The following is a 25606-nucleotide window of genomic DNA, read 5'->3' as shown; positions in this document are numbered from 1 at the left end:
TTTAAATTTTAACTTTGATGAAATAGTCTTTACACATCCATATGTTGAAACGTTGACACACATTAGATTGAAATCGCTCTCTCTCTCTCTCTCTCTCTCTCTCTCTCTCTCTCTCAACGTGTGCCCAAATATCCCTTTTCCTCTCTCTTGTAGTGAAATTAAGGAAGAGGTAAATTTGAGAGCACCACTACTCTCTCTCTCTCTCTCTCTCTCTCTCCCCCCCCACAACACACTCCCAACTTTCCATGCATGCATGCCACATAGCCTTTTTTTAAATGAGGAGGAGGTAAAGTGGAGAGAGAGAGAGAGAGAGAGAGAGAGAGAGATTGCTATCCATTCTGTATAAGTATAATTTGTGTGTGTGTGTCCACAATGTGCGTACATTCATGAGAGAAAATATCATATCTATACGTGCATATTGTTACAATATTGACTATTGTGTGGCTGCATGAAAGGCTCTTTGTGTGAGAAAGAGTTGAGTATTGATTCTAGCAAGCAACTAGAGAAACTTTATTGTGTGCTATTGTTGATGATCTTTCAAGTGTAACAAGAAACCTTTTTTTAGGACCCCGTTGGGTGGTAGCATCCCTGCTAAAAAAGAGGGGTGTGGTAACATTGCCCTTTTTTGACCTAGGATCTTTAGCCTTCAGGCAGACATGGTCTAAAACAGTGTGTGACTATTCTAATTCTTAAAATTTTTGCACTTATGCCAATGTTAATGAGGTGTGCTGTTTTATTCCCCAAGAATTGAATCTTCTATCAGTCGAAAAAAACATGTGCACGAAGTAGATATGACACAAAGTGTATAAAAGAGCTTTGAGGTCAGGCATTTGGGTATAGACTTGAGAAGGGCAGATGCTGAGCTTTGCAAGTTAAAAAATCAGCTCATTCTTTTTGTTTTTCTTAGCTTAAGACCAAGAAATATGATGCAGAGTTAAGTGGCTGGAGATACACCACTTGAAGATGTCCCTTATTGGCTAGAAGTCTTAGTAGAGCTAACCTATTTATATCCCTTGGGGACTGTTTTTTGGCGAACAATTGGAGTCCCTTTGGGTAGTCAATGCTCATTCTGTTGCATTCCTTGCAAACTTCTAGCTTAGTAGGTAACCTATTTATATCCCTTGGGGATTGTTTTTTGGCAAACAATTGGAGTCCCTTTGGATTCTAATTCTGTTGTGTTCCTTGCAAACTTCTAGCTTTTCTCATATGAATTTGAATTTATGGAACACTTACTTGCCTTTGACATGTGTCCTATTATTAAATGCATAGACTATGCCAAGTGAGACGTGCATAGAAGACCTGTCATTTAAGATTTTCATCAATTCATATGTGAAGATCTTGACTCTTTTGGTGGTGGAAATTATGCTTGTGAATCTTGTGAGGTTGCTCTTAAATTTAGTGGAGGTTGTTGTTCCTTCTTGGATCTTAAAATATCTCAATCTGATATAGGTTTCGAAGTTGATATTTATGATAAATTTCTTGATCCTGAGTATGCATGTTAGATGTTATAAGGATATCTTACACTATCGTGAATATTTTTACAATAGAGTAATAACTTTCCAATTTTGTATGTTTTCTTGTCTTTGCACAAGTAAAAGTGCCAGATGAGGGTATCTTCACACCCACTCAGGATAGAGACAGGGCGGGCTGAGGGCATCCCATGGGAGGCTAGGATATGCAGGCTATGTCTTGACCGGAGGGAGAGAGTTAAGGAACATTACTTGTTTAGATGCCCAATGTATCATGAGATATGAGGGAGGTTTCATTGCCTTTTCAGAGATGGCTTTGGCCTTCTTGCTCTGGTGATGCACTATAGTGATCATAGATGCTTGGGGATGTACCTACTGAAGATGGGCAACATCGAGAGACACTGGTGTGACCGTATATAAACACAGAGGAGAGGACAACAGGACTTCACTCAGGCCTCCATCACAGATTTTTTCAGCCCCCAGCAGCAGATATAGCTGCGATGAGTACTTAACCAGGCACTAACTAGCTACATAGAGCATATGGGATACATTTGGCAGATCGGTCCCCCGTGATCAATCCCAGGAGGTCTTGGCTACTCACACAAGCAGATTCATTAGAGATCGGGTTCTTTGCAGAGAGCCAGACGCCCTTGCCCTCGCCCTCAGAGATACATACCTTCCACCCATCAGCCCCAGGTTCAAGACATCCTATGACACCGTAGGGAGGCACCACCACGAGAGGTGGACGTCTTGGTGCTCTAATCTGCCATGGACAGTTGAGCTCTCCATGTCTGTTATTACATTGTACACACAGGGTAGTACGCAGGCCCTGTCTTTTTTGGTGTTCTGAAATCCAGTTCACACATGGATCATATGTAACATCTTCTTGGTCTCATAGATCCTTTGGGTCTTTGGTAGATGTTTATATATATATATATATATATATATATATATATATATTCATTTTTAATAGCCTAGTTTTCTTGATAACTTGCTGAGTTCTTGTTTAAGTAGTTACTCTAACAATTGAATTTTGAATTTCTGAAATTTTTTTTCCTTTGGTTCTGATATTTTTTACAGACTTTTTCTAGTGTTTTCTTTGTTTGTTTGTTTTTTTCAAATAAGTGCAATTATTTTCTCAATTTGTAATGTTGGATATATTCCATTCTTGTGAAGGTACATGGCTTTCTGGTAATTCGATTGTGGCTTTCTTGCTGTCTTATAGGGTGCAGCTACCTAATGGTGCTTACTTAGTTATAGAAGAGACTGAAGCATTAGTATCCATAGATGTAAATGGTGGTGCTGGTATGCTTGGAAAAAGTATGAAATCCGCTGCCATTCTTGAAGCAAACCTTGCTGCCGCACGACAGGTACTTGCACGGGTTTTTAGTCATGTTGGAAAAGGTTGTAGGTCTGACTTTCTAACGTAGGGCTCTTTATTTGTGGTGATGTACAGATTGCTGTTGAGTTAAGGTTAAGAGACATTGGTGGTATTATTGTCATAGACTTTATTGATATGGATGAAGATGGTTAGTACATGTCACCTTTGAAAGCTTGCCGGTTTTGAGATGACGTTGCAAGCATTGCTCTACTTGAGATTGTCTTGAATCAGGCGTTTGTTTGGTATTGAGGGTTCATCTTGGTTCTAAGAGATGAAATTGTCAGACTTCTTTGCTACAGTACCCAGGCACGGAGTGAGTTTTTGGAATGTTTTTTTGGCACATGGTTTTTGATTTGAGGGGGAAGGGGGAGGAGGGCTGGAGGCCCCTTTTCCTAACTTCTATCTCCTCTATTCCTTTATTTTCATTTGTCCTCTTAGCCTAAACTGTCTTCTTGGTTTTTTCTCACTGTCTTTTCGAGCATTTTCTCATTTTTCGTGGTTTCTCTTGTTGGAGGCTTTAACACAAGTACCTTGCTAGAGCCATTTCATAGCTTAAGATGTCATGAACAAAGACCCAAGCTTCCACTTGTCTGTGAGATGCTTCTGCAGCCCATGCTTGTCAAAACTCCCTGTTGCTCAGTTGGTCTTGCCTTGAGAGTGGTTTCTTGGTTGATGCCTCATAATGCCTTGGGCTCACTCATAGAGGTTGCCTTGGTTGCCTGTCCTAAAGGGATTTTGTAAATTCATAATTTGTGAAGACAACAAAGGCAGTTCATCCACAGCTGTCCAACACTCCCCTCACAATTTTGCATCACTGTGGTGAATTTACATGCAGAACATGACTGTATAGGCAGATCCCTTGTTGATTAATGGGCGATTGGGAGATGTGGTGATGGTGCATTCCAAGACTGCCATTGTAGGTCACAAATTGGGCCTGTTTACTCAAACTCATCTCAACGACAAGCTTGACAAGGAAACTTACAGGACCGTCCATGTCCAGGTGGCCTGTATCACAAGGTCGACGGAAGAGGAGGGAGAGCAAAGACACTGCTATCTCCACTGCTGACACTTTGGCCTTTTGAGGTGCGATGGCTTAAATACGGGATGGCTTTTCTGTAGAGTCAGTAGGAGAAAACTTTGGATGCTTGGTTTAATGCTGTCAAAGTTGTTTTTTAGTGTAGAGAATGTGCACATTGTAAAAAATGACGGGCTTTCTTTGACCTGTCTGGGTATGTGAGTCGAAATCTACTTTTGCTGGTGATCATGAAATTTTGAGTCATTGCATAATATAACATTCTCTGAGTCATGTGCATCTTGTCGGCACACTTGCATGTATGTGCATGCAGAGAGAAAGAAAGAAAGAAAGTTATATTAATGTCTTCTAAAGACCCAAAGGGTCTAGGAGACCAAAATGATGTATACGTAGTGTCCATGAAATCTTGTCATGGATGATATGAGAAAAAGCAACAGTAAATTAAAACTGAAAACTGAAAGTGAAGATCTCAGACTATGAGATTATACAAGATGAAAAATCTAGATCCTACTATACCAGGTATAGAGTACAATAAGTGATGGGATATGGGAGAGCTGAATAAAAACAGTCAATCAACCCGGAGCTCCCCGTGTTGTTGCAGGATATCCTGGATGTACAGTTGCCAGGTGGAGGGATGAGGCCTCTGAGATTTTTGGCGTTTGGCTTCAGAAGGGATCGCGCTCCCTCACTAATGACACCCCATGTACATGGGCCAAGAGGATCATGCGTCCATTTAGACCGTCGTGGCCCTTGTTGGTCCTGCTGCTTCTCTGGTTGGGCCTCTCTAGTCGGTGGGCTGTAACCCAAAGAAATCTGTGATGGAAGTCTGGGAGGTGCCACACAGGCTCTGCCTCCTGGAGTATACATCAGCATGGCCTCACTGTGATGGCGGCAAAGCTTCAGTAAATACATGGCCAAACATCTTTCATCCTCATACCGTATGACCCGTGAGAGGGGGCCAAATCCTCCCAGAAGAGAATGAAATCCCCCTCGGATCTCATAGTATGGTGAACAAAAAAGTGCTGAGAGGGAGAGAGAAAGAAAGAAAGATACAGTAAGAGCTTCAAATGACCCAGCGGATCCATGAGACCAAAAAGGTCTCCTTTTTTCATCGTCACTGGGATCTCATGGAAGGCGGCAGAGCAGCCTCAACGAGATTATGTGTAACTATTTGGCCCTCCTAGCTCTATTCACACGATGGAACTCTTGTCCGGACATCGGATAGGTAGGAGGAGGCATGGGAACAGGGACCATGAAGTTTTTACTCGGAAAAGCACAAGTCTTGGTTTCTCAGAGATGAAGAATTCCTAGTTTGGAGAACCAAAAGAAAGCATGACAAAAGAACGGCTCAAATGTTTGAAGAATTCGTTAGGGAAAGAGCCACTGAAGCCGAAGGAGTTGAAGCTAGCAAAGCCTATCTTCGTGCCAAAGGGGTCACCATTTAGGAAGGATCTAGAGCCACCAAGTCTGCTTCTTGAGGTAGAGACAGGGAGGCTACTCCAAGGCCTGCTCTTTCAGATGCAGCTTCTTCGGGATAGGTAAGGGAATAGAAGACAAAGAAGCCTACATCAACTGGTGAAACTCGCGGCGGTGCCGGGGGACTAGGGCCTTTGACACACTTGTTGATACCATATCAAAACACTTAAACATTTAAACATGGCCACAACCTTAACACATATCCATCATCACTTTGCATAAAACATAAAGCTGGACAAAACATCCACAAATGCTGAAAATGGAGCTTGCACACGTGACACCGCATAGAGGCCGGAATGGGCCGACCCCCCCCTTGGAGTATTTTATTACCCAAGGAGAATAATATCATGTTCAAGCTTTGAGGGCCTTACTCTCCCCACGATGTTACCAGCCTGGACATTTCCCAGTATGAAAGGGGTCTGGTGGACTCTAGGATGCCTAAATATTTGGAAAGTACAAGCTTTGGGAATGGGGGATTATCCTAGAATACAAAGGACCACACTCCTAAAATTTAGGAGAGTTGCTATTTTTGGCCTGACTTCGATGGAAATTCTGTTCGTGTCATTACATCTGGAATTGAGCAGATACCAAGAGTTGTCAAAGTGTCTATGACAGAATGTCTACTAGTTGGGATATAAAAAGAGCTAAAGATTATGATTGGGACATGTGGCAAGAAAGTGGATCAAAGTAAGACAAGTGGCCTGACACTTGTTAGAAAATGGATCAAAGTGAGACAAGTGGCCTCACACTTGTCACTTTAGCTATTGTGTGGCTCTCCACTTGTCATTGTAGCCTTCTCTTGCCATTTTAGCTCATGGGAGGTCCAAATCTATAAATTGGAGCCCTCTCTCTTCATTAATGGAGGCTCTCTTGCTACACACTAGCCTCTACCACCGTTACAGGCTGCCCTAATGATGGCTACTCTCTTTCTCTCTCACTTGAAGGCTGCCCATGAAGAATACCGGCTGTTGGGGACTGTTTTGGAGGCTTCCATCGCGAAGAAATACTGAATGCAAGGGTATTTAATCATTTATTATGATTTCTTGCCATTGTACTTGTTGTACCAGCCTTTGTACCTAATGTACCAGCCATTGTATTGGTTGTATCAATCCTTGTACTTGTTGTACTTGCTGTACCACCCATTGTACCGGTTGTACCAGCGTCTGTACTTGCTGTACCAGCTACTATACCTGCTGTACTAGTCATTGTACATGCTGTACCAACAGTTGTAGTTGCTGTACCTGCCATCGTACCTACTGTACCAGCCATTGTACCGACTGTACCAGCCATTGTACCTAATGTATCGGCTGAATGGAGAGTTGTACTTGTTGTACCAGCTCTATTGCATGAAGACCGGTGGTTTTTGGGGAAGAATCAGTACCCACACGGAGGTATATGGATTATGTTGTTGGCTTGGCATTTCTACAGCTTGTGTTGCGTCTCGGTTGCCTCGTGTTGGGCTGTGTTATGACATTTGTATATGGATAATCCGGCATCTCCCGTGGGGAGAGTAAGGCCCTCAAAGCTTGAACATGATATTATTCTCCTTGGGTAATAAAATACTCCAAGGGGGGGTCGGCCCATTCCGGCCTCTATGCGGTGTCACGTGTGCAAGCTCCATTTTCAGCATTTGTGGATGTTTTGTCCAGCTTTATGTTTTATGCAAAGTGATGATGGATATGTGTTAAGGCTGTGGCCATGTTTAAATGTTTAAGTGTTTTGATATGCATTGATGTTATCAACAAGTGTGTCAAAGGCCCTAGTTCCCCGGGCACCGCCACGAGTTTCATTGGTATCAGAGCATAGGCTTTCTTGGAAGCGGAGGCTTTCTTCTATCAATCAGGAAGAGAAAAGATCTCAAGTGGGGACCACACTTACCATCATTGCTATTAAGCATGGCCAGCCACTTCATAGCCTATGAAGCAAGAGCAAGAGCATGAGCATGAGCAGTAGACAACTTGTTGATCTAAGGATTTATGAATTCACAAAATTTATCTTGTGGAAGTATGGAGTTGGCTTTATGTGCACACGTTTAGCACTCTTTCCATATGGATATTGTGGATTATATTATCAAGCTTACAGGCAACCTATATGGAGATATCTCTCAGGATATCTGAAGGATATGGTGACGATATATTTCTTTTGGTTTCATGACCAACCTGGCAGAGAAAAGCTAAGTATACTTTAAGTTTGCAAAGTTGGTGCTTTTGCTATTTACTATGAAGTATTTTTGATGTTCACTAACCCTTGCATAGCCATGCAAGAAGAAAGGTGGTGTTGTTTGCCTTGAGATGGTTTCAAGGAAACATTGTTTATGGCTTCCTTTATTGGGATGGATTATATCTTTGGAGATTTCTTTCTTGGACGAGATTTATATAGATATTGGGCTTCACAAGCAATTTCTATGGACGAATCTGTCCGAGTTTATAAAGAAGAAATCTTTGGATATCTCATGGATATGATGCTTTTATGGATAAAGTCCACATCTACTCCAAGGCGTGTGGTTAGCATGGAGTATGTGGTAAGAGTTATGGTATACAGGTCTGTGGATTCCTGGAGTTCTTTTCTAGGGATTTGGATCCATTCTCAGGTTTATGGATTATTCTTTATAGCTCCCTTTATTTGGGATGCATTGGACTTATGAAACTCATGGTTCACATACCCTGTGTAGTGTTCTCTTGTCCTACGTGCTCTCTTGAAGATTGTTTCTACCATGTGTGGGTGGAACAATAGAAAGCAGATGGAAGGGAACATGGGTACTTCAGAGAGTAGTGTCGAGCACAAAATGCCGTGTGTAGTGTTCTCTTGTCCTACGTGCTCTCTTGAAGATTGTTTCTACCATGTGTGGATGGAACAATAGAGAGCAGATGGAAGGGAACATGGGCACTTGAGAGGGTAATGTGAGTTGGTGGCCAAAATGCCTACAAACTATGTGTACCAGAAATGCTTATAGAACACCAGGCTATCTATGTCTGCGAGTGATTGTTTTATCTTGTTACTTGAGCCCACCTCTCATCCAAGGTGTGTGGTGAGAGTACCAACACGGAGTGCAAGTGGTAAAGTGGACATGACTCCTGGTTGGCACGGACTTATATCTATGCCAAGGGTCATGTGGACCGATGCCTTATTGGCAGGAGACTTATTTTGTCTCGCCCATTTACTTGGGACATGGATTATGATATCTGGACTTATGGGACTGATTTGTCTTGCCCATTTATTTTGGGACATGATATTGCTATTATGGAGACTTATTTAGTCCCACCCATTTCTTTGGGACATGGATCTTCAGATATATTAGATTTTTGAGACTGTCTCGTCTCGTCCACTTGACGGGACATGATTATATCTTGAATATATGGCTTGAAGCTTAAAGTTGTGGACAACTTTTAAGAAGCTGGGGAGGATGTCACCAGCCTGGACATTTCCCAGTATGAAAGGGGTCTGGTGGACTCCAGGATGCCTAAATATTTGGAAAGTACAAGGTTTGGGAATGGGGGATTATCCTAGAATACAAAGGACCACACTCCTAAAATTTAGGAGAGTTTCTATTTTTGGCTTGACTCCGATGGAAATTATGTTCGCGTCATTACATCTGGAATTGAGCAGATACCAAGAGTTGTCAAAGTGCCTATGACAGAATGTCTACTAGTTGGGATATTTTTAGAGCTAAAGATTATGGGAGAACCCATCTCTTAGATTGGGACATGTGGCAAGAAAGTGGATCAAAGTGAGACAAGTGGCCTGACACTTGTTAGAAAATGGATCAAAGTGAGACAAGTGGCCTCACACTTGTCACTTCAGCTATTGTGTGGCTCTCCACTTGTCATTGTAGCCTTCTCTTGCCATTTTAGCTCATGGGAGGCCCAAATCTATAAATTGGAGCCCTCTCTCTTCATTGATGGAGGCTCTCTTGCTACACACTAGCCTCTACCACCGTTACAGGCTGCCCTAATGATGGCTACTCTCTTTCTCTCTCACTTGAAGGCTGCCCATGAAGAATATCGGCTGTTGGGGACTGTTTTGGAGGCTTCCATCATGAAGAAATACTGAAGGCAAGGGTATTTAATCATTTATTATGATTTCTTGCCATTGTACTTGTTGTACCAGCCTTTGTACCTACTGTACCAACCATTGTACTGCCTGTACTAGTCCTTGTACTTGTTGTACTTGTTGTACCATCCATTGTATCGGTTGTACTAGCTTATGTACTTGTTGCACTAGTCACTGTACCTGCTGTACTAGTCAATGTACATGCTGTACCAGCATTTATACTTGCTGTACTAGCCATCGTACTTGCTGGACCAGCCACTGTACCGGCTGTACCAGCCATTGTACCTGCTGTATCGGCTGAATGGAGAGTTGTACTTACTGTACCAGCTCTATTGCATGAAGACCCGTGGTTTTTGGGGAAGAATCAGTACCCACACGGAGGTATATGGATTATGTTGTTGGCTCGGCATTTCTACAGTTTGTGTTGCGGCTCGGTTGCCTCGTGTTGGGCTGTGTTATGACATTTCGACATTCCGTGGGGAGAGTAAGGCCCTCAAAGCTTGAACATGATATTATTCTCCTTGGGTAATAAAATACTCCAAGGGGGGGTCGGCCCATTCCGGCCTCTATGCGGTGTCACGTGTGCAAGCTCCATTTTCAGCATTTGTGGATGTTTTGTCCAGCTTTATGTTTTATGCAAAGTGATGATGGATATGTGTTAAGGCTGTGGCCATGTTTAAATGTTTAAGTGTTTTGATATGCATTGATGTTATCAACAAGTGTGTCAAAGGCTCTAGTCCCTCGGGCACTGCCGCGAGTTTCAACTGGCAAAATGGACTTCAAGCTGGGAGAGAGGAGCGTCAAGTTTGATGCTTTTTATGGTAAGTAGGACACCCAAAAAGCTTTATTCTTTGTCAAGCAGCTTGATGAGAGGACTTCTCCGAAAAGTATAAACTTCGAATGGTTCGCATGCATTTGAAGGATGCCGCCTTGAATTGGTGCATAGTTGCTATGAAACACGTTTCAAACTTTAGCAGACCCGTTTGAAACGTTTCAAACGTCTGGGAGTTTGAAACGCGTTTCAAACTTGGCTTTTTATTTTTTAATGTTATTTAAGACGGGTCATATGAGTCGATTCAGTCGCTTTCCAGAGAGCAAAAAAAACACGCCATGCATAGTACAGAGGAGAAAGTTGACTGTCCTTCCCCACGCTTGCCTTCGTTCGTGTGATTTCTCCGCCACCTGGCCCCTCGGGACCTGTGCACCGTGCTAGCAAGGTTGGTACTTGTCTGTTTTCATATTTTTGCTTGATTTTTGCACCAATTTCAAAACTTGAAATTTGGGCAACATCCTTCCAGGCTTCCAAAATGCCTTGTGCTAGAGATTCAATGTGGACTCATGTCATTCCCATGGGCAAGTATGGGGGTTCAGGCACTGAAAAATGGAAGTGCAAGTATTGTGATAAGGTCTCAGGTGGATCTGCAAACAGGATAAAGGCTCATTTTTCAGGTCTAAAAGGCAAAGGCATTGGTGCTTGTGATAAAGTGCCCCAGGATATCAAAGCCTCTCTTCTACAATGGAGGAGGGAGCAAGAAGCAGCCATGATGACATTCAAGAAGAGGAGGAGGATGTCACCAAAAGAGCTAGAGTGGGTGATGAACAAGAGATGCAGAGTCAAACGGCTGTAGGTTCTACCTCTGCTCCTTGTGCCCACAGGTCTTCCTTGCCCATTAGGCCTTCTTTGAAGAGTGCAAGCATTAAAGCTCGTTTTCAGAAAGCAGCAGTTGCTGAGGCCACCCGTGAATTGACAAGGTTGTTTATTCAGTGTGCTTTGTCATTTCACATTGTGCGCACTCCAAGATGGAAGAAGACCATGAGAGCCATTAGCCGCATTGGGTATGAGTGGGAGGGTCCCAAATATGACTCCTTACGCAAGAAGCACTTGAGAGATGAGAAAGATCTTGTACAGCTTGAGATGGAGCCTTTGAAGGCAACATGGCATAAATATGGATGCACCATATTATGTGATGGTTGGACATATATGCGGAAAAGGAATGTTTATAACATTTTGGTGTCCTCCTGCAAGGGCGTAATGTTTATGCGTGCCATTGATGCTTCAGTTCCAGGGACGGTGGTGACAGGAGCCTTTATATGGCAACACATACGCCAGACAATGTTAGAGATTGGTGCTCAGCATGTGGTGCAGGTGATTACTGACAATGGCTCTAATTGTGTGTCCATGGGCAGAATGTTAGAGGATGAGTTCCCAGAGATAGTGTGGACTCCTTGTGCAGCACATAGTCTTGACCTCATGATAGAGGATGTTGCTAAAATCCCTTGGATTTCTGAGATCTTTGCTATAGCTCGGAGCATGGTGAGGTTTGTTACCAAGAGGCTAAAAGTCCTCTACATGTACCGTGCCCATAGTGATCTAGAGTTGCTCAAGCCCTCAAAGACCAGGTTTGCATACATGTTCATTGTGATTGAGAGGCTAGTGAGAGTCCAGCAAGGGCTACTCCGCACAGTTGTGTCACGAGAGTGGATGGCATGGGAGGATCGAGAGCAGCCCAAGGCAGTGGCATTTGTGCGTGCTGTGATGCGAGAGAGTTGGTGGGATGATGTCAAAGCACTTGTGAAGGCCACTCAGCCTCTTTACAGTGTCCTTCGCATCACAGACATGGAGGGCAGCACTCTTGGTCTCCTTTACGAGTTCATGGACCGTATTGGAGAAGCCCTGAATCGGTGCACCGTTCTATCAGCAGAGAGGTATGTAATATGCAATATGCATGTCTTTCCAGTTTTGTACTTGTCGGGTTTATTTGGCTTTGGTTGTTGGTGAATCGTTATTCGTGACTTGGTCTATGAATAGGGTCCAGGACATCAGGGAGGTTTGGAACCGTAGATGGAATTGGTTTCATAGACCAATCCATTCGGTTGCCCATATACTCTGCATCCTCTATGGCGTAATGAGGAGCAGTTCAACAACGAGGAGTTGGAAGAAGGGTGGCAACAGTACATCCAGAGGTGGACAGGAGGTGATATTAATCTCTTGAGAAAATTGGAGGATGAGCTCTTGGTATATCGCAATGGGAGCCGTGTGTTTGGAAGACCCACCACACTACTAAGAGAGACACAGCTACAGCCAGTCTCATGGTGGGAGAAATATGGGATTGGTACTCCATTACTGGTAAGTGTTTAGTATTCAAATGTTACATCAATAATAGCCATGAATCATGATGCAATGGGAGCTTAGTGCTTTATCATGACTACTTACAAAGTTTTATGTCCTTTCTATGACAGAAACGCCTTGCATTGCGAGTCCTCTCACAAGATTGCAGCTCTGGGCCTTGTGAGAGGAACTGGAGCACATGGGCTCTCTTCCACACAAAGAAGAGGAACAAATTGAGCAGTGCTCAATTAGAACGGTTGGTTTATTGTCATTGCAACCTCCGTCTAATTGAGCAACAAGGCAATCCAATCGAGCCGCGCCAAGTGAATGTCGACAAGATTGACATAGAGTTGGTGAAGGATGTACCGGATATTCCTCAGGAGCAGCGTGACATCTATGCTATGCTTTACGAGGAGTTGATGGCACCAGCTCGTATCACACGAGTGCATGCATCTAGAGATGGAGCTTCTACGAGTGCTACGGCTACAGAACCTGAGATTTATGGAGCTGAGGTAGAGTCTTCTTCCGGCACAGAGTTAGAGACATCAGAGGATGGAGATGACCATGAGGAGTCGTCGTCGTCTCCATCTGAGGAGGATGACTCCTTAGTCTTGACTCCTGATTCTATTTTCTACTTTATTTTGTACTATGTACTGTGTGTCACATGTGACACGGATTGTGTTTGACTATTTACTATTGACTCTTGAGCTTACTTATGATGAGCATTTACCATTGAGACTCTGTGTCATGTGATTTGTCTATTTAGTATTATCTATGATTGTTGATTCATGAATCATGATTGAAACCTGCAGGCTGCAGGCTGCAACCTTTGAAGTTAAAGTTTGGCATTTGAACTTTGTAGTTTGTACATATTCAGCATACACCATGGCTCATTTCTTTCTTGCATTGTTTTTATCTAGGATTGAAGTTTGAAACTTTGAGTTTGAAGTTTGAACATGGATGACTGCCTTGGCATATTTGGCATTTGCTATCCCATGGGCCATGGGCCCATTATGCATAGATGATAGTACATACTTATTACTAAATCCTGATACATCATACAAGCATGCATATATTCAACATATTATCATTTTATGAATGCTATCAATGATCCCATATATTCTGGCATATAAATATCATATATGGTATTGATTTTTCACATGCCAAGATGGGAAAGTTTGAAACGCGTTTCAAACTTATGGGAAAGGTTTGAAACGTTTCCAAAACGTTTCAAACGCGTTTTTTGAAACGTGCGCTACTATGAATTGGTGGCTAAAAGTGGTGCAAGAAGTGACCGAGCCAAAGACATGTACCGACTTTAAGGTTACGTTCAAGAAGAAGTTTCTACTCGCGATTTTGAAGCATATGTGCAAAAAGAGTGGGATGAGGTAAAGCAGGAAGTTCGTGAGAATGTGGCATCTTACCTTAACAACTTTTCAGTTGTTTCTTTGAAGTTTACTTCATATATTTCTATTCCACCGCTAATGGAAATGCGAAAGTTTGTGAATTGACTACGACCAAAGCTTATGAAAGCGGTGTATATGGCTAGCCCGAAAACCGAAAACTTTGGAGGAAGCTCAAGACAAAGCTTTGTAAGCCGAGGCCTTGTACATGCCTTGGATGGAGGACAAGACAAAGAACGACAATTGAGATCCACCTCAATAGAAGAAGTTTAAAGATCGATCCCCATCCAGAGTTGAGTCTCAAGAGAAGAAGGATATAAGTAAGTGGGGACAAACCGCCTCTTGTCTACAACTCAAGCTTTGGAGAGCTACTTTTATTTGCCTAGAATGAGTGAGGACATTGAGCAATATGTTCGAGAATATTTGGTTTGTGAGAAGGTCAAGCTTGATCAACAAAAGCGAGTAGGATTACTGCACCCATTGAATGTTCTATGGGAGGGTATTGCTATGAATTCTATTTTTGGATTGCCAAAGTCAAGGAATGGAAATGATGGTATATGGACCTTTTCTAGATTACCAAGAAGATCAACCATGTATGTTACCAGTGGACCTTTCAGATCATTGGAGGACTCATAATGCCTTCCATGCTAGTTTATTGAAACCATATACGGGACTACCTCCAGAGAAGCCTGTATTGGAGGATCAACCACAGGTGGAAGAGCTATAACAGATTATTCGAGAAATATTCGCTATTGGATGTGAAATGGATACCAGAAGAGTACTTCAAGGACTACCCAAATATACTTCGAGCTTATGAGAAACCGGTTGGTCTAGATGTATTTGAAGTACATGCATAGACGTCTTGCAAACAAGATAGATTCAAGAGGGAGGGATTGTATCCCTAGCCCTCTTCATTGTTTACATATATATTGGAATGGAATTGATCATTATTTTGCTTATATAATGGTTACTTGGACATGCTCTAGTTTGGGTGGCAACGTTGCCAGATAGCCCAAGGAGAAAGATTTGTATTTGGGTGTGGCAACAATGCCAGATGACCCATTGGACAAACCTTTGTGCGAGATATTTTGGATTTCATAGACAGGCGGTCATTCCGACCAGATAGTCCAGATGACTATTGATGAACAGTCAGGCGATCATTGCGACCAGATAGCTCAGATGACTGTATTGGATTCCACAGTCGGGCGGTCATTGTGACTAGATAGCCCAGATGACTGTATTTGATTTCATAGTCAGGCGGTCAATGCGATTAGATGGCCCAGATGACTTTGATGAACTCTTGGGCGCACCTAGTGACTAAATGGTCTTGAGGATTGATTGAGCAGTTTCCTACGGGAGCCAGATAGCTCAGCATCAATTTCTATTGAGACCAGACTAGACAATCCATGAACAGGAGGATCTTTACTTGTGCACTGCATATGTTTGAATTTCTGTGCTGTTTTTGATGCACGGACAATGTTTGGATTTATGACATGTGATAGTCTACTGGGCTCTAGGCTACCTGGCCTGTACTTGGAATACCCAGTAGACGTGAATGATGCATACCTATTTGTTGACTAGCTTCTGTCTAGTTTTTGCAAGAGGTAAGTATGCATTTATTTTATCTAACACATGTGACAGGCCGTGAAGAAGTACCATCAAGGACAAAGCCATTGGTTAAAGAAAAGGCATTGAGATGTTGCCAGATGAGCAAATGACACCACGGATTTGGGGAAAGACTAGATACACAAGCTCACCATATAGGGCTAGTACTTGGAACATATGGAACACTAGTACTCCGCAGTTGAGGACAACTCCGATATAAGAGGGAGGGAATGTAACTATTTGGCCCTCCTAGCTCTATTCACATGATGGAACCCTTGCTCGGACACCGGACAGGTACAAGAAGGCATGGGAACATGGACCATGAAGTTTTTACTTGAAACAGCATCAGTCTTGGTCAAAACGCAGAGAAAAGCAAAAAGTCAAACTAGGTTGACCGTGAGCTAGGAGCGCCACTGGCAAGAGGAGATTGAGCCAGAACAAAAAGCTAAAAGCCACTTTTTTAAAAGCAGCTCTAAGGCCAAAAAAGCAAGGCCCTGAAGCAAGAAAAGCAAAGCAAAAGAACTTTGGGAAAAGCTGGCCATATTTGAAAAATATTTATTGTATAAAGTGAAAAAAAGAAAAAAGCAAAGTGAAAAAGTAAAAGCAAAAGTACAATAGCTTTTGGCAAAAAGCAGGATCCTCTCAAGTATAAAAGAAGCATGTATCCCTCCAAGATGATCACCACGGTTGAAGGGTGTGTGAAAGTTCATCAAAAAAAGGCGTGGCCATCATCATTAAAGACTGGAAGCTCATCATCGATATGGAGTGGAACTTATCTTCATCAACTTCACCAAGCGTGGAGTTTCATCTTATCGCCGCCAGCGCTGCTGCCAACAACTGGCGCTACCAATTGAGCAGCCACCGACGTCTTCTGGTCACTGTTTGCTGTTGCTGCCGCCAACTCGGCTGCTGCTTGTGCTGTGTGCTGTTGACGTGTTCAGAGTCACTTGCGGCCAGTGCCGGCTAGCCCCGCTAGCGCCACGTGCTGTTTTGGCCAGTGCCGCCTATTGCTTTGACCAGTGCCACCTGCTTTGCTGGGCTGTGCCTTGTGAAGTGCTTCCTGCGCCACTTGCATACCTGGCTGCCGCAACCGCCACCTAGCTACTTGTGCATACCTAGCTGCACCGCCACCTAGCCGTGATCACCTCCTGAAGTGCTACTTCCATCACTTGAAGCCGCTTGCACGCAGCTTGTTTGCACTAGGTATTGCCACCAGCAGCCGCCATACAGTTGCCACCGGTATGCTCTTTGGGCAGTGCCATCCATCATAGCTGCCGACTGCCATTTGCTTGGCTACCACCATTGCCTACTAGCCAACACTGTCCACTTGTGCGGCCTTCTTGTGGATTGTCTCCCTCTCCGATTTGGGCAACAAGCTTTATAGCTGAACACAATAAGCTTTGTTATCTACACATATTACCTGTGTGCCTTGCTTACGAGTTTGGATTTGGATACTTGGATTTGGATATTGGATATTGGATATTGGATATTGGATCTGGTACTAGCCCGGTCAGAGATTCTTGTGGGTCATCCCCGTGGTATGCTCGGCATCAGAGATCTTGTGCCTTGACATCAACTTCGACTTGGAAAGGGATTAGGGCTTGTTCCCCGCTCAGTGTGTGTGTACTATGCAAAGTTCCCTAAACCTTTCTCTGGCTCCCTCTCTCTATCTTCTCTCTCTATTTTTATATCTCTTAGATACGTGCAGTCGTAATCTTGGATGCCTGGTGGGCATCCAAGATCTCCCCAGTGCAGCGGTTAACCCCTCTTCTTTTGAGCATTCGGAAGAAGCTTCTATACTCTAGTTCAACGAGGCTTTCCTTAGCCGGCCAAGTAGTGGTGTGGCGAACCAGGTTCTTCTTGCCACCATGTGGTGCATTACTGCTTGCTGGGCCTTCTCTTGGGCTTGAATTGGTCAGGTTCCTTGGTTGATCTACAACTTTTTGTGGGTTGGCAATGATGGGAGGTCTGCCCGGGCCAAGGTGGCCTGGAGAGTGATCATATAGCCGTGCCACAGAGCTGGCTTGGGCATCATCGACCCTGCCATTCAGAGCCGTGCCCTTTTGGGCAAGCTGATTGTTAGAGTTCTTCTTCTAGGTGGTGAGCCTTGGAAGGATTTCTTGGTTGCCAGGATTTCCGCCTGTACACCGAGTCTTGGGGGCTCCTGGCCGTAGAGCACTAGATGGATCTTCACAGAGATGCGGGCCTGTGGCTTTAGCCCAGCTTTTGAGGACTGATTTGTAGCCAGTCTATTACGAGCTTGGGATCACCTCAGGCCGGCCCTTCAGCAATATGTTCTAGTAGCCTCCAAGGAGCGTCTCCGAAAGCCCTTGATTTGGAACCCCTTGATCTGTTTACCTAGTGGTCACATGCTAGGGGCTCACCCTCATGTATCCTAGGGAGCTTTGAGCACAGGCCCTACTAGGTCCCTTGGAGATTGGCTTACATTCAGATAGCTCCCCCCAGTGGCTTAGGAGAGAGGCTTGACTGGGATCTGGGGCAAGGATAGACTCACCCTCGACATCGACTTTGCCATTCCTCTGGAGTGGCTGACCCGATCCCTGATCCTATTCCCCGCAGTGGCTGGGAGTGTTCACCAGGCATGCTATTCTCTTGGCAGTTCATGGCGCGGATGAGAGCTCTGCGTTGCTCACATTTTTTGATTGGACCTCATGGAAGATTAGTGAGATCAGAGGTCCCCTTGGAGGACTTCAAGGGATGCACGTTACAGAGGGTGAGGATGATCGGATTCCATGCACATCGCACTTTCTCTCAGATATCTTGAAGAGGCTTTGGGGCAGTTTTTGATCTTGGAAGATCACTCTCTTTCTGTTGCTGCTAGCACATAGGAATTTGGCAGTTGGCCATTGGAGGTAGATTAGCATCATGTTCGAGATGTGGCCGATTCTCCGCATCTTCACTATGGACACGACCTCTTCCCCTACTATTACTTGGGGCATTGTCGCTTGGGCCATTTAGGCCGAGGTTGTCAAGGCTTATGAGGAGGAAGGTGGGGGGCTAGCCCTTCAGGTCTCTCACCTTTGCATCTCGATAGTGCTAGTCCTAAGCCCCATCTATTGGTCATTGGACTCCTGGTTTGAGCCAGAGATGGGAGATTTGTAGCAGCATTGCTGCATGGCACATTTGGAGAGCTTGATGCAACGAAGCCATCAAAGGCACCGACACACCGCCTATGGAGTCCATCAGGAGCATTTGGCTCAACATCATTCATACCCTTCCCGGCCAGTGGGGGAAGCGCAGGGTGGTTCTGATCGTATGCGGAAGTGTTGGGAAGCCTTCATGAGGCTTTGGTGACCTAGTCATTTTCTTACAAATAGTGGTGGTGAGCCACTATAGACCACCTATGTGGTTATTCCCTCCCCCACCCCTTGTATAAGATAACCTTCTCCTTAGAGAGTGGCCAGCCAGAGGAGAAGTGCATGCTACCTCATTCTCACTGGCGGTCATATGGAGCACATTGCAGTGACGAAGGCTGCCTTGTCAAAGGAGTTTGAGATGACCTATTTAGGCTTACTCCACTTCTTCTTGGGATTGGAGGTCTGGCAGACCTAGAGGGGGTTCTTTGTCTCTCAGCAGCGGTATGTCCATGAGTTGCTTGAGGCCTTTGGGATGGAGAATTGCAAGCCTATCATGTCACTGATGGACCCAAACACGAAACTTGTAGTTAATGATCCTTGTGAGCCAGTTGATGCCTCTCTGTACCGGAAGCTGGTTGGTTCATTGATCTGGTTGCCGAACACTAGATTGGACTTGAGCTTTCTTGTGGGGTTGTTGAGCTCATTTATGGAGATGCCATTGAAGTCTCATTGGGACGCAGGATTGCCGATCTTGCGGTATCTGCAGGGTACGAAGGATCTTGGACTCTTCTACACCATTGGAGGTGAAACAAAGGAACGAGTTCGACTCGAAGGTTGGAGTGGCTTAGATTGGGGAGGAGATCCAGACACGAGGAGATCTACATGTGGTGGCTACAGTTTTACCCTCAACTCAGGAGCTGTTTCATGGAGCAGGAAGAGGCAGTCAACTATTACCTCGTCGTCTACAGAGGTAGAGTACCGGGCTGCTTGTGGTGCTGCTTGCGAGGTTGTGTGTCTGTGGAGGTTGCTTGGCGAGATTGGCTTTCCACAAAAGGAGCCCACGGTCATCCAGTGTGATAACTAGAGTGTATCGCTATTGCTTGGAACTCGGTCTTCCATGCCCAGATCTTGGTTGGTGACATCTTGCTTCTTTATTGTTCGACGGAGGACAATGCAGTGGACCTCTTCACGAAGTCTTTACCTCAGGCTATGCTCCAGCGGCACTCCAGCTTGCTGGGGTTGGTTCCACATCCAGGAGCTGAGAGGGGGTGTTAGCAGGCATCTCCTGTCTATAGACTATGTCAGGGCCTCTGTTGTGGGTGTGCCCACTCGTATTTGGTGTCTGTCCCATTTTTCCTCACTCTCTGTATTTTTTCCTATTTTCTTGGAGCTGTGTGTGGGCTGTCGGCTGCCCCCAGATGCTTGGCCGACTGTGTCTGTGCTGCCCAAATGATCTGGTGATGCCCGGCTGCATTGTTGTGCTGGTCGACTGCCCTTCTGCTGGCCGACTGTGCATATACTGGTCGTGGGCTGCTGTTGGCTGACTCTGGGCTGGTCAACCAGCAGCTAGGGGCCATATAAAATGGTATATGGCCCCTTGCCCCCACACTCTTCCATGTATTAATCCGGGATTTTATTGGTGTATATAGCAGAGTTACACAAGCTTCTCTCTCTCTTTCATCTGTGTATTGCTCTCTACAGTAGTTGTCTTCATTTCCACTGTGCATTTTGACAGATGTATTCCTGAGGATGCTACTTGTATTTGTGGCTAGTAGTCTTTTTCCAGTGTTTTATTTTTCTGTTTTACCAGGATTAGTGTAACACTTGGTTACTTTGTAACACCTTTTTGTCTCATAGACCCTAGTGGTCTTTTGAAGACGTTAAGAAAAGTTTCATTCATTCATTCATTCATTCTCTCTCTCTCTCTCTCTCTCTCTCTCTCTCTCTGTGCGAGCGACTGTGCTGTCTGCCTGCTCTGCGCATCAGTTTGTGAGAGCCACCACCTGCCTGCTTCAGCCTCTGTTGGGCCAACTGGAGTTTGTACAGCCTGTTGACAGGCCTCTGTAAGGCCTGCTACAGGTTCTGTACAGCCTGGTACAGGCAGCCCACCTGCACAAGTCTTGTTTTGCTGCACCTCTTCTCATCATCTTTCGCCTGCTGTTGGCAGCCAGTTCAGAGCACATGCAGCCTAAGTAGTACGGCCTGCTACAGGTGCTGTACAGCCTGGTGTAGGCAGCCCACCTGCACAATTCTTGTTTTGCTGCACCTCTTCTCATCATCTTCTGCCTGCTGTTGGCGGCCAGTTCAGAGCACATGCAGCCTAAGTAGATAGCCAGCTGATGTCCTCATGGCACCCGCACATGGTTACTTTTCCTTGCATGTCTGGCTGCAAACCCACAGCCCATGTGACAACCTTATACACCATGAAACTTAGACAATCTGCAGCGCTAACAACGGAGAGAAAAGCTAGGGCTACAGTCCCAAAAACAGGGGTTTCCCAGGACAATTACACCCGCACTACCTCCCCCAAGCCAAGGGCTAAGGTTCTCACTCTCATGAGTCCAATCCAATCAGTAGTCTCTTTGTCCAGGTGCAAACCACAATGAATCAAGAATAGCCCAAGCCTCACTTATATAGTGCTTATTGTTGCTATAAATAACAGTCCAGTCATAAATAGCCAATAATCTTGGATTTAATAAATCTGAACCTTAGCCACTTGAATCCGCGTGCTTTCCCTAATCCTAGGGATTTCCTAACCGTGTTGGTGTTAGTGCTATGTACATAACACTTTAGAAGCTTCAATAATGGAGTTTGTTTCTCTTGATGCCTGGAGGAAGAACTTGGAAACCTGGTAGTACCTTGACGTCGAGCTAGTGAAGACGAACGGGAACTATATGGTGGAGAGGGACAGCGTCTGCGACGCGAATGACATCTCTCATGTTGATTACACGCAGATGTAGAATGATGACTGCCGGACTGAGAGTGAAGCTTGTGTTCATCCTTGCTTGCATCCAAAAAGAGTGAAAAATCCTCCTCTAGAAAGTTTTGCCACTTCGCCATGTCGCCCTTGGAATTGTCATGGCTGATCTGAAGAGCATGAGGCTTGATAGAATCCAAATCGAGAGGACTAGGCGCTCGGGGTGCCGACTCTATTTGACCGAGATGGTTAGACATGGCCTCAATGCTTGCTTTGAGACCCTGAAGTAAATTTGTCAACAAGCTTTGCGGGATCCATTACAAGTCGCTCGAAACCAGGGATAAAGGATGATGGCGAAGGATGAAAGCCTTTCACACTAAGAAAGGGTGAGAAAAAAGTTTGCAGGTTTACTAGGCTCTGATACCAACTATATAACACCTTTGTCTATTTGCAAGACAAATAGAGAAGAGAGTAGCGGAATCACGCAACACACACAACCGTCCTAAGAATCATGTCTTCCTTCTTTTAAGGTCAGTTAGGAAGACACTCCAGTGAGAACGACACATAAAGAGGAAGAAATAAGCATTCATAAGGTAGTTTAACATAACATGTACTACATGTAACATGTATAGTAAAACTACAAATATAGCATAACATGTATTGTAAAACTATATACTTCTTATCTTCTCAAAGTTTCGTCTTCTTAACTAATCTTGAAGCCTATTTGAATTTGGGTTTGTATCTCTTAGATAAACAGAGGCAACATGATCTAACAGGAATATAGGATGATAGGCCTCTTCAGGGAGGGTGGCAAGAAGGAGCCTACAAAGTACAGACAATTGCATAAGTGTATAAACTTTTAAAAAAACTACAATTAACTTCACAAAAAAAAGAGCATACTTGGATAATCAGTGAATCATTTATCTCTCTATTCCTCTCTCTCAACATGTATATATATGTACGTGCTATATCTAGATACTTTGCACCCTCACTAAAATATTTTACGAAGACATGTATATAGATGTACATGCTATATCTAGATACTCTGCACCCTCAACAAAATCTTTTACCTAGACAACAAGAAGTTGTATAGGTACCTCTTCTAATTCCTTGAGGTTTTTCTCCTCAACATACAATAGCTCCTCTTAAAGTATTCTTTCTTCTTCCTTTTTCCTATCTTCCACTATGGCCATCTTCTCCAACCTTCTCTACCTTCATATGCTCTACAATTCTTGTGTCCCTTTCATGTGTGACATCTTCAATTTTGATGCCTAACATTTAGAAGGCATTAACTCCCTAGTAATGCTCCTACCAATGTAGCATGGATTTAGTGTAAGTTACAAGAGTCTTTCCATAGGAGAGTGGCATTACAAGTGTCATCCAATAGAATGCAGGAGGACTACTAATAGTGCCAAGTTAAATATAATATAAACCAAACGTAGCAATGCCTACCACTTAATTCCAAGGTAGTCCCATTTATCAACAATTGTAATCTCTTGTGACTCCTTCTCGTAGTTGGGGGTCCTTTCTTATAGAGTAGAGTAGTTGGCCATGATGGATCTTCTATCGATAGTTTGCTCTTGATCATGTGTGAGAAAATCATCACTTGCAATGCATGGAGAAGATAGGTCTATTGAAAGTAACCCCGAGGTGTTCATATGAAGAGACAAGGTAAACTGCATCACCTCTTCACATGAGTGATTGTCTAGCTGCAACTTGATGGGAACTTTTAAAAAGCATGATCTTGGTTTTACCAAGCTTCATCGGCGAGGTCCCTGTCATCACAAAAATGGTAAAGTGCATATAGGTGTCTCTGCAGTCCCTCTGTTGAATCTGATATGAGGACTCTATCATCTACATATAAGGATAGACACCACTATCTTAGGTAGCCCGGAATTGTCCCCAAATCTGTCAATTAAATTTGAAATCTCATCATTAGTCATAAAAGAAAAATGTCCGCAGAAAATGAAAATGAACTACAAGAAGCTAGCCCTAGGAGGAGCCTACTGTGTACATCCCCCCTAAGCGTTAAAGTGAAGAAAAAGCAAGAGGGGGAGGCTCCCTTTTTTGGCTAGCCGCTCTTGGAGGAAGACTACATTTGGGGAGGGGGATGAGAAAGCCACATTGGCTACCTTTGTAGGGGAAGGGTCGATGTGTCATCAGAAGTTGTGGAAGTCTACACTCCTCACCTGCTGAGGGAGTGAAGGGTAAGCCTCCTCCTGTGAGGTCTGCTCGTGGAAGCTCACAATCCTCACATGCTGAGGGACTGAAGGGTAACCCTCCTCCTGCTCGTGGAAGAAGTCGTACTTGATCCCCTACCACAAAGGCGGGGGGAGGGAGGCGCGATTTCCATTTTCCGAAACAGAATGTTTCAGCCATTTTCCCTGTTTCCTTCGCCATTTTCCTAACAATGCCTGCCGATTCTCCTTCAAAACCCCAATTTCAAGGTGATATTAGTTGTGCTTTCGATCTTTCTTCTCAACAATCTCCTTTTCCCTAGTTCTCAATCATATACTCTCCTATTTTCTTGCATCTCCATGTACTCATGCTCCCCGCCCTCCCTCCCTTTGCTTTTACCTTTTTTACTCTTTGCTTTTCCCTTTTTGCTTTTCTCTTTTTGCTTTTCAATAATAAAATATTACTCGAACTTTTGTCAAAGTGATTTAGCTTTTGCTTTGCTAACTTAAGGGCCTTGCTTTTTGGCCCTGGAGCTAATTTTTGGAAAAGCGGCTTTTAGCTTTTTGGTCGGGGTCAGTCTCCTCTTTCCAAATGTGCCCTTGGCTCGCGGTCAACCTAGTTTGACTTTTTGCTTTTTCTTGCTTTTTTGACTAAAACTGGTGCTTTTTCTTAATCAAACCTTATTGACCTCGTCTCCATGTCTTCTTCCACTTGTCTGAAAAAAAGATCCTTCAATTAGTTAAAGAAAAAAAAGCCACAAAGGGCTAAGTACAACCACGAAGGGCTAAAAACAAACTCGCCTCATATAAGGGCTGAAAACAAGTGATCATAAGAGGAAGAGATGCTTCTCCTCCGACTGGCCGTTCTATGAGGAGAAGGCTATCTCATACAGGGGTAGGGGGGGAAACAACCACATAAGTGGTTTGTAATGCCAAATGGGGTCATCGCCGCTATCTGTGAGGAAAGGTTTCGCATGCGGTCAGAACCTCCCTGTAGCTTCCCCCGCTGACCGCGGAGGGTGTGAATGATGTCGAGTGCTCCTGATGATCTCAGCCGGCAGAGTGTGGGCACTGGGTAACCTCGATGGCCTCGCTACATCTAGCACGCCATATGTGCCAACCTGCTATGCTACTGCAAATCTCCCATCGCTGGCGTGAGCCTGGTTGCTAGACACCTGCAGGTGGGGATGTGACTGGTACTACTACAATACGATGGTGGGAGACGTGAAGGGCAAGGCCTCCTCCATCCTCCTCGTAAGTCTTGACCACTCTAGCCTCAATGGCCCAAGTGACAGTACCCTAAGTAATGATCCATGTCTATAGCAAAGATGCAGAGAATCCGTTGCCAAATCTGTTGAGCCTTCGAGCAATCCCAAAGGCAATGTCGCTGAGACTCCTTGGGGTGGCTGCACCTCGGGCAAGCTGCTGGCCGACCTCCGACTACCAGCCAAGTACCCACCGCTAGACCCCTGTGTGCCGTCACCCAAAGGAAGAGAGTGATCTTCCTCGGCCGAAAGCTGTCCCAAAGTATCTTCCAAAAATTTGAAAGGAAGCGTTGTGATAGGCCCTGAGACTGCTAGTGTGCTGCTGCTGCCGGTATGCCATCTATCTCCAGCATTTGGATCCTGCGGCTGAGCCGCACTGTACATGCAAAGAAAGGGGCATCCAGAATCTCCACCCGATCTACGGGATCATGCCAAGTCCACTCTCGAGGGTCCCACTGCAACCGCGTGAGAGGTTGGCACTTCCAAATCCATAACTGCCAAAATCTCTCCCTGGCCACCTTGGCCGGTGCTGGAAATATGTGCCATGCCAATGCCTGGAAACCAATCACCCTCACCCTATGCAAGGTGCAGCCTCTGAAATCCTCCAAGGGGTGCTCTGATCT

General features: G+C 44.5%; 2 protein-coding genes across 5 annotated transcripts in view; both read left to right on the top strand.

Annotated features, from left to right (window-relative positions):
* LOC147635195 (ribonuclease E/G-like protein, chloroplastic) overlaps positions 1-25606 on the top strand; it is a 79240-nt gene that overhangs the window by 28466 nt on the left and 25168 nt on the right. For 2 of the 4 annotated variants that reach the window (XM_086802404.1, XM_086802405.1), the window contains 2 exons: positions 2695-2839; positions 2926-2998. In XM_086802404.1, coding sequence (XP_086658530.1) covers positions 2695-2839; positions 2926-2998 — 218 coding nt within the window. Of the gene's footprint in view, positions 1-2694; positions 2840-2925; positions 2999-3850; positions 3934-25606 lie in introns of all 4 variants that reach the window. The other 2 variants (XR_015266611.1, XR_015266612.1) reach the window with 2 other exon arrangements.
* On the top strand, positions 10586-12530 carry LOC147635196 (uncharacterized). The gene is made up of 2 exons (XM_086802402.1): positions 10586-12115; positions 12219-12530. Exons 1-2 carry the CDS (start codon positions 10926-10928, stop codon positions 12400-12402), a joined length of 1374 nt encoding a protein of 457 aa, XP_086658528.1. The 5' UTR covers positions 10586-10925; the 3' UTR covers positions 12403-12530.

Source organism: Cibotium barometz, chromosome 9 (genome assembly GCF_041138505.1).
Source record: "Cibotium barometz isolate CiBa-2024 chromosome 9, ASM4113850v1, whole genome shotgun sequence".
NCBI classification, from domain to species: Eukaryota; Viridiplantae; Streptophyta; class Polypodiopsida; order Cyatheales; family Cibotiaceae; genus Cibotium; species Cibotium barometz.
This window is presented reverse-complemented; position numbering and strand designations above follow the sequence as displayed.

Coding starts and splice junctions, on each gene's coding strand:
- LOC147635196 (XM_086802402.1), top strand. CDS start 10,926: ATGGAGGAGGGAGCAAGAAGCAGCCATGATGACATTCAAGAAGAGGAG. Junction 12,116..12,218: donor ACCGTTCTATCAGCAGAGAG/GTATGTAATATG, acceptor GTCTATGAATAG/GGTCCAGGACATCAGGGAGG.